Source organism: Pituophis catenifer, unplaced genomic scaffold (genome assembly GCF_029215685.1).
Source record: "Pituophis catenifer annectens isolate HBS135680 unplaced genomic scaffold, rPitCat1.0.hap2 SCAF_2, whole genome shotgun sequence".
Taxonomy (NCBI): Eukaryota; Metazoa; Chordata; class Lepidosauria; order Squamata; family Colubridae; genus Pituophis; species Pituophis catenifer.
The window spans coordinates 102,208,397-102,220,977 of record NW_027256882.1 but is presented as its reverse complement, the minus strand read 5'-3'; the positions used below and the strand labels follow the sequence as shown (position 1 = coordinate 102,220,977).

The following is a 12,581-nucleotide window of genomic DNA, read 5'->3' as shown; positions in this document are numbered from 1 at the left end:
TAGCTACAGCATTAAGACCCCTTTCCACTTTTAAAATTATGGAGGACCAGAAAAGAGGTCTTTTTATTTGTATTATTTTATATTTATCAATATTTACCACATTATAATAGATGCATTCTTGGAATATTTATTTATTCAATGTATATGACTGCCCATCTCAACACGTGATGTATGATTTAGCATAGCTAGTACAATAACATATTAACATAATGCAAGAATATTAAAATAGCATAATGTCAAACCTATTAGATATTAACATAAAATAAAATATTTTCATGAAAGCTTTATTTTTCATAAGTGAAAATTTTAAGTAGAAGAGCATTAACGTTTTAAATTCTTGCAAATATTTTCAATATTGGGCAAATCCTTTTGATTTCTCGGCTCCCTGAGAGGATCTTGGGAGACCCACATGGGTCCTTGACTGCTCTTTAAGAAACACTGATCTATATTATTGTTATTTCCCCCCTATTTCCTTTGTCTTTTGTGTTGTTCAAACATATCCAGAATCTGCCATTTTTAGCAATAGGCAGCCCACTCGTATCTAGATGCAGACCTGGTACTGCCTGAATAGTTTTAAGGAAAATTCCTGTCTAGAGATTTGCATAGAAAATAGGGTATTTCTGCATCTTCCATATTTTTCTTGATAATTCCCTAAAGTTCCTGCCCAGAAGAAAATAATGGACAATCTGAACCTTTGCTCTGCATAATTCATTAATAATTCATTTCTGTCTAATATGTTTCCTCTTATTTTCTGGATGTGGTCATTGAGTAGCAGTGAGACTGCTAAATCTCACTGACACATTTAAGTTGCATCTGATTATTAGTTATAAAAGATATATAGTACAATCAATGTAGTACATTTATTCCTAGTACTGATATTAAGAACATTGTAAAATACTGATATTTTACAGTCTTTCTGCCATTTACATAGAAACACATTTAATATTGATTTTAATTAAGCGTAATACCAGCAATATATTTAATCACAATAGTTGTTAATATAAAAAGAACATTTGTATTCTAGAATGTGAAGTTAATTGAATCCAGTTTTATGAAAGATAACAATGAAATAAGTAACTTTCTAAACGTAGCATAACCTTCAGAAGATTTGTGATATTTTCTCAGAAACGTTATTAATCCTGAGATTGATTAGTATGTGTGTTTCATATTTAATTATATATAAAGTGGTGCAATAATTCTAATATAATAGTAGATGTAGCATGATAGAGCATACTTTTAAGTAAAAATTATTCTGACATAGTATGCCTAAAAACTCATGATAATATACCAGCAACTTTAATTATTTAGAAAATTATCAAGAAATTTAATTTTTGCTGTCAAACTTAATACAACAACCAATGGAATATTGATCTATTGCAAGCTACAGCAATGCAATAGTAACATGGGGTTAATGTGTTTTTTTGCCTATTGAATGCTTAAAGAAGGAATGAATAATGAATAAATATTTATATTGTTACTATTTTTCTTTGAGAATTCTTTCTATTAAAGAAATCACATAGCACTTTAGCTGAGTTATTAGGTAATTGTAATGAAAATATTAGGATCAAAAGAAGTGAGGAAGACATGAGAGGAGCAATGCAGAAATGTAAAAGAATGTAGGAAAGATGCAAGCTGTAATATGTAAAGTTTAAGGGAGAACTTTTCTCATCAGAAGGAATTCTTTGAGGAGGAGAAAAGGTTTGTTCTGATGAGAGATTAATATTGGAAATAAACTACTAAGCTGAAAAAGTATAGTAGTTGTGTTGGTCACACTTCCTGAGAAAAATGTAATTAAATACAAATTGTATAATACAAATGTGCAAATTGTATTTTTTTTTGTATACATCCTATGCCTTTCCTGCTGTAATAAGGTTGTCCCAGAATGTTCTCAGAAAGACAATTTTTGATTCTTAGGGGAAAAAATGGTCTTTAAGCTTATTCGCTACAATGCATGCCCTTTTTCTATTGAATTATTTTAAGACCTGCTCAATGAGTTGGAAAAAAAATTCCAGATGTTAAAATATCCTTGCGGTGGTAAGCTTAACAATAGTGCTGATATGAAGGTCAAGACCACATTGGATTTTTTTTTTTCAAAATAAACAAAACACTTTCTAACATGAAGTGTTTGGCTTGCTGGTAAACAAAAACTTACCAAAACTAATTTGACTACTACGTACAATGTAGGCTTGACCATGATCTTGGCTCACAGACTGCTTAATAATATTCATTATTTTAAATTAAAGTTGAAGAATTGCAGACTCTTGCTCAAATTAAGATTGGTTGTGTTGCCGGAATCTGGTAATTACTTTAATTGATCACCAGATAGTTTCCTTGATCACCAATTACACCCAATTACTGATTATGTTTCAAGACGTGAAGAAATGTCCAAACTGATTATGTAATAATGTTTTCATATATAATCAATCCTAAATAGCTTTTCCCCCCATTCCCAATTGTATTTTATAAAAAAAGAAGGTTATAAGCCTACAGATACAAAAGGTGGTCCATAAACAATAAAGTTCTGATTTCATTTAATTAGCAAGGGAAGTATTTAGAAGGCTTAATGGAGATTGCTCTGCCGAAATTGCTTCAACAGACCTGCTTTTCATTTTCTTGGTAAAAAATATATGTAAGGAGGAGACAGCTGTACAGGTTTAAAATGGACCATAAAGGTATGAGTCTCTTAGATATACAGATAAACCTGACTGCAGCAAGGTAAATTTTTGCTCTGTTAGAAAAATAATTCTACAGGATCCATAAAATATTTTAAAATGTCATAGAACCTTTTAAACAAGAATTCCTTCAAAAACTGTTGTAGTTAATAAATTGAGTGACATTAATAGTTTCATTGAGACTTTAATGTGATTAACTTGTTTTTAGCTTGCATTCAATGATCTATAAAATTAAATTCCCAAACACAAGGATAATCAAACTCCTAATACTAAAAAAACAAACAAAATACTCCACTTGTTAGGCTACTACCGTTTAACCTTTGGTTTGCTTATTGTGGTTTACCTCAACAATTTCCAATCTTTCTTTCTTTCTTTCTTTTTTTTTTTTGAGGACCATGATATGATCTAGAATTTGCAACATGGGTCTGTGGACAGCACGACATGCATGACTCTCAGAGCAATATTAGGATCTAAACATAGAATTGAAAAAAATAAGTAGCTCAGAACTTTCAGGATCTTGCAGTTTGTTTGGCATTCTTATCCAAAATCTCATATCAATTGGAACCCCAAAACCTAGGGAGATTTAATAATCCCATTATATTTTTGCTCTTTATTATTTTTGGATGCATATACTAGCGGCTAACAGTGTTGCCTTTGTTGATCACCCTGAATTAAATGTACCACCATTGGTCTTTCGAATAAAGTTTTCCTTTTGTATAACTCATAATTGGTAGTCCATATTAAAGTAAACTAAGTAAATTTATTTATTTGACAAACAGACAGACAGACAAAAATAAACAAAGTAAATGGAGACTATTCTGTAGTATCTATCTTCAGCAATATCAGTGGAGATCTTTAAAGCAGAAGAATATTGATTAATCCTCCCTGGACAGGAACTAAAGGTGCATTGTCTTCAATCCAAAGAGCATTGGAGGGAAAAAGGACCTGACTTGTATTGTTGTTGGCAGTATCTTTCCAGTGTCTCAAGCAGATATAATTTTTTTATCACTTGCTACCTAATCATTTTGCCCATAAATCCCAGGGTTAAGCAAGATTTAGTGTTCGGGCTATTGGCAGACTAGATTTGTTGCTGACCATAGCAAATGTTCAGATAATTCCAGTAGAGATTATTCCCAAATTTTATATTTTCAAACACATTTTTATTGCTGGGAAAGCAAATAGGTGTGTATTCTATTAAACTATGTAATGTTTGCACCATAATTATCATTTTATGGGTCATTAGTAATGTTTTAGGGATTGAATTAAATATTGATTCAGTGGACAAAATTCATAATTGAAATCAGGGGTAGTTAGTTAAATGGCTGAGGAAAAACCCCCCTCCATTTTGTGACTATTCATGTGATAAATTTCTGTTTATGGAATTTGAATGGAGAAAAAAATTTGATACCCACAGCTATAGGTAAGGATTTAATGGTATTGCCCAAATGTTAGAACATTTTCAAGTCCAAGTTAAAGGAAAAGTCCCTCAAATCAAGAATGAGGTTTGATGACTTCATGGACACATCCATGTAGCTGTAGTTTATAGTTGTAATTTACTGTTGTCAACTTCTGTGTTGGTTGGTTGTTGTTTTTTTTCCCAACTATTACAGCTGTGGATTTTCTTGGTGATCTCTCCAGCGAAGAAACGATAATTGTGCCTCATCTATTAGAGCTGGCTTCCTTCCATCTCTTTGTAGAATAAAGGCAATATAACTTCAAAATGCAGGGATTAACTTCATGTATAATCTCGGTGAGAAAGGGACAGCCAATCTGATGCTTGCTTTGTTTACTTACTGTGTTCATTAGGAGTTTTTTGCAACATGGAAGTTGATGTAGTTAATTATACTAAGAATTACTGATTATTTTGATGTTATCTTTTTTGGGATTGTATTGTATTGTACTACTGTAACCTGGAAGTGAGATTACATACACATTCTAGTAAATAAATAATCACAATGGAAACATTAGTAAATTTCTTTCAAAGAGTAATAAAGTAAATACTCTAAATCATGCCATTCATTAAATTGTAGAAAATGTCTTATTTTATCACTATTAAAAACTAAAGCTCGTAGTGTTTCAAAAATAGTTTCAGAACTTTTAAGTTTCAAAGCTGCTTTTTTCAGTGGTTTGACTTTGAAATTTAATTCAAAATCAAGTGAAACAATGGCTGCAATTCTGTGATTCACTTGAGAGCAAATAATTTCAATTGCCAACATTTTGATAATTTGTACACGAAAAACTTGGTTGGAATAATTTGCTCTGATTGTAATGATTGCATTCATCTGACTGGAGAAGTGATTTGCAGTCATACTTCAGCAGAGGTAGAGGAAAACAATACTGAAACTATTATCAACTATTATACTACTTCTTGATTATATGTTTAGTCAAAATTGCTGTCAAAGGGTTGAACATGGTTTTTCCCCTGCAAATTTTTATAACAAGACTTTAGTACATTTGATAGATATGTGGACTTTGAAAGATCATACTTAATGTCTCACAGATTTATTGCTGTTAAAATAATCTTTCAATTAGGTTTTTAGTCTTATTTTGAGAGCAGTTTGTTTGGTTTTGGCAAGGGAAAATCACTGCATAAGATTGGATTCTTGATACTTTAAGCACTCGTACTGTGTGGATGTATATAAACTGTAGAATTTGTTTTGCACAAGATAAAGTGGGTGAAATAGTGGATAGTTTTGCACAGGATAAAGTGGGTGACATACAATTTTGCTTTGTTTGATTTTCATCAGACTTCTGTAACAATTTCTGAAATAATCTCTGTGACGCACTTTCTTGGTTTTATTCTCCATTACTAGTAAAATTTAATCAGGAGTTTTTTTTTTGTTTGTTTCAGAACTGCATGTACTGTATCAGGCCTATATATGTTTGCTTTTTCTTTTTTTTTTTTTTTCTGTTACATTTTGACACTTTTCCCTTCTGGCATATGCAGAATATAATAAAATGCTTTATTTTAAGAATTACAGATGCATTTAATTTTTTTTTTCTTTATGCAGGCCTTTGGTTTTATGACTCGGGTAGCTCTTCAGGCTGAAAAGATGAATCATCATCCTGAGTGGTTTAATGTATACAATAAGGTACTGAATTAATATTAATGAACTAGTAGTTTATCTTTTTTCATTGGTGACTACCAGGCTCTAATTATATTTTTAAACTCCCCCAAATAGATTAAAAACCAGAGCATTGTTCAGTCTCTTTGCTGGAATCTTTTTCAAATGATTTCACTTTCGTTCCCCACTTTTTTGCAATGATTATTTGGTTCAGGGGTGGGTTTTACTTACCTTTATTACTGGTTTGTAGCAGGGCCGCGCACGCGCAAGCGTTTTGATGATGTCAGGGTCAGTGGGCAGAGCCTCCCGCCGGTTTTACTACTGGTTCTATATCTGTCATTTTATTAACAGTTCTCACTTCTTAAGGAGAAATTCTTGCTTTTAAATCTGTACTTAACATGATTTTAAACAGGATATTTTTGTGGCAACATGTGCATTCAGGAGTTTTGATAACAATTTCTATTCTAACATTGTGTGTGTGTTTCTTGATATTCCTGATACAGTTTTAATTTCTGAGAATTAGACTTAATCTTTTTCTCCTCCCCCAGTAGCTGGATAATACAAAGAAATTTAACAAAGTAAAACATAGTGTTCTGCTAGAGATATGTAAATAATCCCTTGGAAGAAACATCAGAGCAAAGTGTTGCCCAGCTCTTCACCTTTACTTTAATCTGAACAGTTTCTCACTACCAATTGGTTATAATCCAATTTTCTTATGCAATGAATATGTACAAGTACTTTTTAAAGAAAATATGTCAATTGGACAGAATCCACTGTTGAGCAAGGCACCGTTTGTATTATATCTGGGATACCTTTGATCTTCTGAAGCCCAAAGAAGTAAATTGGGTCCTTGATAGTATGAATTCTGCCACTTGTGGGTTTGATCTCCTGGCTTCTTTGGATTGGGGGAGAGGGCATGAGCAGCAGGATCCAGGAGATAATCAGTATCTCTTTGGATTTAGACATAATGCCTCTTGCCTTGAAAGAGCAGTAGTCTTGTCTTCTCTTGAAGAGGCCTTCCTTAGCTCTGGCTATCTTTCACAATATTCACCAAGTTTCCAATCTGTCCTTCCTTGTAAAATTGGTTTAGAAGGTGACAGCAAATTAGCTACAGAGAATCCTAAATGAAATAGGATTTTGGTCAGGATTCAGAACCAAAAGAGCATTGGTCAGTGCTTTTTGTTGGGACCCTCAATGGCATTGAGTGCCATCAGCTCTGGTACCCTTTGGGACTGTCTGTATGGATTGGGAAACTGGAACAGTTTTATGCTAATTCCTCTCCTTCCCAAGTGGCCAGTTCCATCTACACATATACATATAACCATGGGTCATTTATCAGTTTGAAGAAAGATGTCACCAATATGCTGCTGATACCCAGTTAAGCATTGCTAATTGAACATGTCATGGTAATCTTTAACTGGTGCCTGGATGCTGTGACAATTGGGTAAAATAACCTTAGGTTAAATTCTACTATGGTGGAGTTGTTAGTTATCAATAGATACTTTGACAACGTTGGCTAGGCAATTCACACTCCCCATCCTCCAAACCAAGTTGGTTTGTGTACCTTGGATTTCTTCTGGATTCCCAGTTCTTCCTTAAACAGTAGATGGAAGCTGTGGCCAGGGGAATTTTCTCCCAACTTTGGCTGACATATCAATTGCATTTCTACCTGGAATGAGTTGCCTGGCAACAGTAACTCTTGTTGATCACTAATTACCTGGACTATTGTAATACAATCAACATGGTTCTGCTTTTGGAGCTGACTTGGAGACAACAGCTATAACAAATCTCAGTAGCAGCCCCACTTTATTGAATATTCTCCCCCTGAGAGATATTGAGATATCAAGCCTGATATTTTTCTGTAAATAGTTTAAAATAGCCATGCTCTGATATGAGTTTGAACCCTCATTTATTTAGTATCTTTGATCTTTGATTATTGATAATTTTAATTTTTGTATTGTATATGGCCTAGTTATACCCCACCCAGGGTCCATTATGTTTGGGGCATGCTATGAATAATGAAAATAAATAAATGGACACCCCCCCCCCAGAGAAACGTTTTGCAAACATTTTGTTGTACAACTGTCTTCAAGTTCTGTCTGCTGAGATATATATATATCAACATCATTCCAGTTTTCGAACAACAGACAGGTGCTTTTTAAACTAAAGATACAAATTAAGATGTACTTGAGATTTTCATACTAAATCTAGTCTGCAAGGAAATACATTAATTTATGAATGGTTATGTTCTTTTTTAAAAATGTATTTAGTTGCAATTTTTGTGTGTGTGATGAACTTTTTATCTTTCTTGTTCAAAGGTCCAGATAACACTCATTTCCCATGACTGTGGTGGCCTGACAAAGCGAGATGTCAAGCTGGCTCAATTTATTGACAAAGCTGCTGCTTCTTGTCTAACAACTGGGTGCTAAAGTAATCATAAACAAATTCTATAATTTGTTTATTTAGTCTTTTCTCTTACGGTAAAAATAATTAATCCTTAAATTTCCCCATTCTTGCAGAAGCTTTTGCAGAGATACATAATTTTTTTTATCAAGTATATAAAACACTAGAATTGCTGCATTTAAAAAGTATTCTGTGTATCAGTGACAATTCCCCTGTGGTCATCTGTCTTCAGTAACACTGACCATTTGGCCAGGAGTTCCTCTAAAGAAGAATGATTTGGGCTGACTAGTAGGGTTTGCATCTTAGTACCCTGTTATCTACCCTTTTATCTTTTAGATTCTATACACAATGACAGAGGCACAGTTCAATGTGATCATCTGAATTTTTACTCAATAATTAATGTGTGTGTGTGGGGTCAGGTGATCCTATATTAACATGTATAGTTGCAAGGAATATAGCCGAGAGAAAATCTCCCTTGCTGTAGGTATTCAGATGCACTTTCCACTTGTTTAAACTTTCAGGTATTCTCTGGAATAAAATGACCGCAATTGATTGTGTGACAAAAAATCATGTTATGTTCTTGGAAATCTTGGTCAACTTAATACAATAATCACAATGAATGTTTTTTAAAAAAACAAACCTGGTACTTTATATTGAGCTAAGCATATTTGTCAGATTGATTCCATGTGCTTTCAACTTTTAGGCTAGATCCAAAGGGATTCCCACTCTCCTGTTTCCTGAGCACAAATCTGGCTCTTTCTAGACAAACAAGAGTCTTGGTGCAGCGTATTGGGGTAAAAAGCCAGACTCTTCCCGAATTTGTTCATTTTCTTGGCCATTGATCATACTGTGTTCCAATCTCCTTGAGGGCAACAGTCAAAGGAAGTTGGTCTGAGCCAACTTTGAGGCTCAGAGACAGGAGTAGTAGAAACAAGGCTTAAGAGTAGACCAAAAGAATGACTTACTCAACAACCTACAGATCTAGAGGAGAAAGAGGATGAAAAAAGACTATTTTTCACGTTTATTATAGGCACACACATTTATAATTAAAACTAAACAGAAATCTTATTAATATGGCTAAATAACAGGGAAGTACCATTTTCTTGTCATGTTTATTGCTGTGCTTTTAAGCCAAAATTCAACTATTAAAAAGGCAGTTTACAGCCGAAGATTGATACTGGAAGAAGAGATTCTTAACCTCTCTGACACAACAAATGCCATTTTTTATTCCTACATGTCTCCATCCAGAGGAAGTCACTTGGGGCATTTCTTTGAAGAAGTTACATTGCTTTTCTCAATGGCATCAGAAGAGAACATGGAAAGAAAAATGATATTGTTCAGTCTCATAATCTGTGTATTTTGCCCTACTTTGGATGAAAAATGCTATGGAAAATGCAGCACTTTTCAGTGAACCAAACCTTTTAGTTCAATGTAGTTAGCCTTGCATTAATGGGAATTATCTGGGCTATGGGTTCCCCCCCTGATTATTCATTCACATGCATGAATTCTAAGTCCTACCAGGCCCAAAACGGGGTGCAGGGGGTCGGCGCATTCCCCCACACAGCCTGTTTTTGTTTCCAGGGAGTGCAGGAGGCCGAGTGCTACCTGTCAACCAGCCTGGCCACACCCACTCAGCCGGTCATTAGGGCAGAGAACCGGTTGTTAAATTATTTGAATCCCACCACTGCTTGTGTACAGCCTAGATTGGGAAAGTCTGGGTAAATGTGGGGGAGGAAAGGGCCAGCTGAGTGAATGAATGAATGAATGAATGAATGAATGAATGAATGAATGACAGTTTGACCATTCACTATGCTATGCTGACTATGCCGTATTAGGGCAATATATTCATGAGACCACATTGAGTAACAAAATAGCTTGTAAGTGTTGAGTTCTCAAGCTCTTTGTCAAGTAAGAAGGTTTGCAGAAGAAAAACATAGGTGAGTCTTGAAGCAGTATGTTGCTGTTTAATTATAGATTTAATAGAATAAGTTCTCAGGCAAAATACACAGGTTCCTTGATAGATATAAAGATTGACCAGTTTTGCATATTTCTGTTGACAAAATTAAATATATTTTTGGTAGCAAGTCAAAAATGGAAATCAAACTGGATAATTTCAGTTAGAGTCTGAAGAGGATACAGCCTTAGTAAAGTCGAAGCTCCTGATGCTACAGAATCTTCATCCAGAGATGGATGTCACTGTTACTGGCCGAATTTGATATTGCCCAGTTCATGTAATTGCCATCCTTACCTTGTATAATTTTCTATATTTTAATTTGAATAAACAATTCATACTACTCTTTTTAAACTCTTGTCTCTGGTTTCTGATTCTGTTAATTCCTTATGGTGCCTATTTTCCATAATGATAAAAGTCTGTGAAAGTATTTTGATTGACATTTCTAAGTGGTCCCCAATACAAATGACACATGGTCCATGTTTTAATGGGTGCTATAAGACTGTTAATTCTTTTAGCTGAAAGACTATTTTTGGTGAAAAATCACACACTTCTGCACATGCTCCCCTAGAAATAAAACCCACTGTAGTTAGAACATGGATAAATTAAAGGTGTACTGGAGAATAATTCAACACACAGCCTTCTTTACGAATTTTGATGTATTCAACATAAAAGCCTTGAAAATAGATTTTAGCTAAGTATCCTTCAATAACTGAGAAGTCAGTTTCTACCCAGAAATCCTTTTCAGAATAATGCCCTGAATCTGCAAAGGTCAGACTGAAACCTATCCTTGTAGGAATGGATGAATAAATTAAATATTGGTGCTTGCATACATGCTCCCCTCTCCACTTTTAGCCCTTCAAGTGTCCAAGTCAAGACCTGAATAAAAGCTTTAGATTTATTCTTTTGAAAAGATGTGTGTTAATATTGCACTCTTTAAGAAATCAAGTACTTCCAATAATTTGTTTAAAGCACTTGTCAAATATATTTGTGTGGATTTAAAAATTTCTCAGAATTTCATTTTACATGTGGAAAAATCATGTCAATATTTGAAGTTAAAAATGCAAATAAACGTTCTCTAATTGCTTAATACTTTTTATTCAAATGACAAAAGAGTTTTTTTAAAAAATAGTAATGGAAGGATGACTTCCAAGGTACATTATTCGGTTGCTTTTCTGAATTAATAAAGAAATTGAACCCAACCTTTAGATAAGAAGTATGGAAGTCTTATTTGAAGCTACAGAAAGGGATTGATTGCAATTAGTGCCTCAAAACACAATATTTTGCAAAATATGTTAGAGGTACCAATAATTATGGCCGGATTTGGGCATTCCTGGTCTAATTGTATGTTTTGATTACTACCTAAGTCAATGTTTCTCAACTTCCAGAATTCCCATATATATGACAGTTGCAGCAACCCAGGGTCATGTGATTGCCATTTGCAATCTACCCAGCTGGCTTCTGACAAGCAAAGTCAATGGGAGAAGCTGAATTTGTTTAATGACCACATGATTCACTTAACAACTGCCTGTCAGGGTTCCAAGTAACACCTCACTGAAAGAAGACTCTGAGGCTAGAAGTTCCTCAAAGTTCCATTTTATTAGAGATGTCATATTGACACATCTGGGAAAACCCAATTCTGAAAGCCTCCAGGTTTCCTCCACCCAAAAGAAAGTCCAAGTCCCTTCCCCTGCACCCACATGTCCATCACATGGCCCAATCAATGCACTGTCCCAACTGGAGATACCTCCCTGTCACATCACTCTAGGTGCAGGGCAAGATGTCCTTGACTCTCAGAGAAAAAAATGTTATTATGGCTAGATATCTCCCCAACTCCATACAATCCTCCCTTCCAGTTTCCCACAGCACTAAATGTGGCAGCCCTGAAGATCTAAAGAAAAAGATGGCTTCTAGGGCTGACACTGCCCTGATTGGCTTAACTGGCAAAGAGGTCATAAAATTGGATGTGACTCACTTAACTACCTTCCTTAGTGATGGAAATTCTGGTCTCAACTGTGGTGATAAGTTAATGACTACCTATAATTTGCTTTACATTAAACTGATTTTAAGGACTACTTGCAAACTTAAGTTAGGACAAAGTGTGGGCCTTGTACTTATTGAACAATGTCATTATTAATATATTACACTGTTACTCTGAAAGCTATACTGGTTACAGTGGGTTGTTAAACTTTACCACTCCTTTGTTAACTCTTCGTGATATTTATTTTTACTTTCCTTCTCTTTTCCTGGAGAGGAGGAGGAAGAGGGAAACCTTTTCCGAGCCTTCTGCAAAGCCAGCACCTTGGTTGAATTTTTCCACTTTCCTTCTGTTTTTCCCAATGGGGGTCTAGTTTTTTCACAAGCCAATCCACTCTACAGATTTTTGTTTCTGCTCCTACTTGCTTCTGCTGGGTTATCAATTACACGGTCCTCCTTCCTCTGAGGATCCTCTAACTCAGGGGTGTCACACTCGTGTTGTCATGGTGTCGT

At 34.6% G+C, this 12,581-nt stretch overlaps 1 protein-coding gene across 2 annotated transcripts in view; it reads left to right on the top strand.

Annotated features, from left to right (window-relative positions):
- PCBD2 (pterin-4 alpha-carbinolamine dehydratase 2) overlaps window positions 1–10,439 on the top strand; it is a 35,768-nt gene extending 25,329 nt beyond the window's left edge. The window contains exons 3-5 of one of the 2 annotated variants that reach the window (XR_011599873.1): window positions 5,684–5,764; window positions 8,056–8,217; window positions 9,389–10,439. Coding sequence is in view for 1 of the 2 variants with exons in the window: in XM_070933905.1 (XP_070790006.1) it covers window positions 5,684–5,764; window positions 8,056–8,166 (192 nt within the window). In the remaining variant the exon portion in view is untranslated. Of the gene's footprint in view, window positions 1–5,683; window positions 5,765–8,055 lie in introns of both variants that reach the window. The other variant, XM_070933905.1, reaches the window with a different exon arrangement.
- The last annotated feature ends 2,142 nt before the right edge of the window (window positions 10,440–12,581 follow it).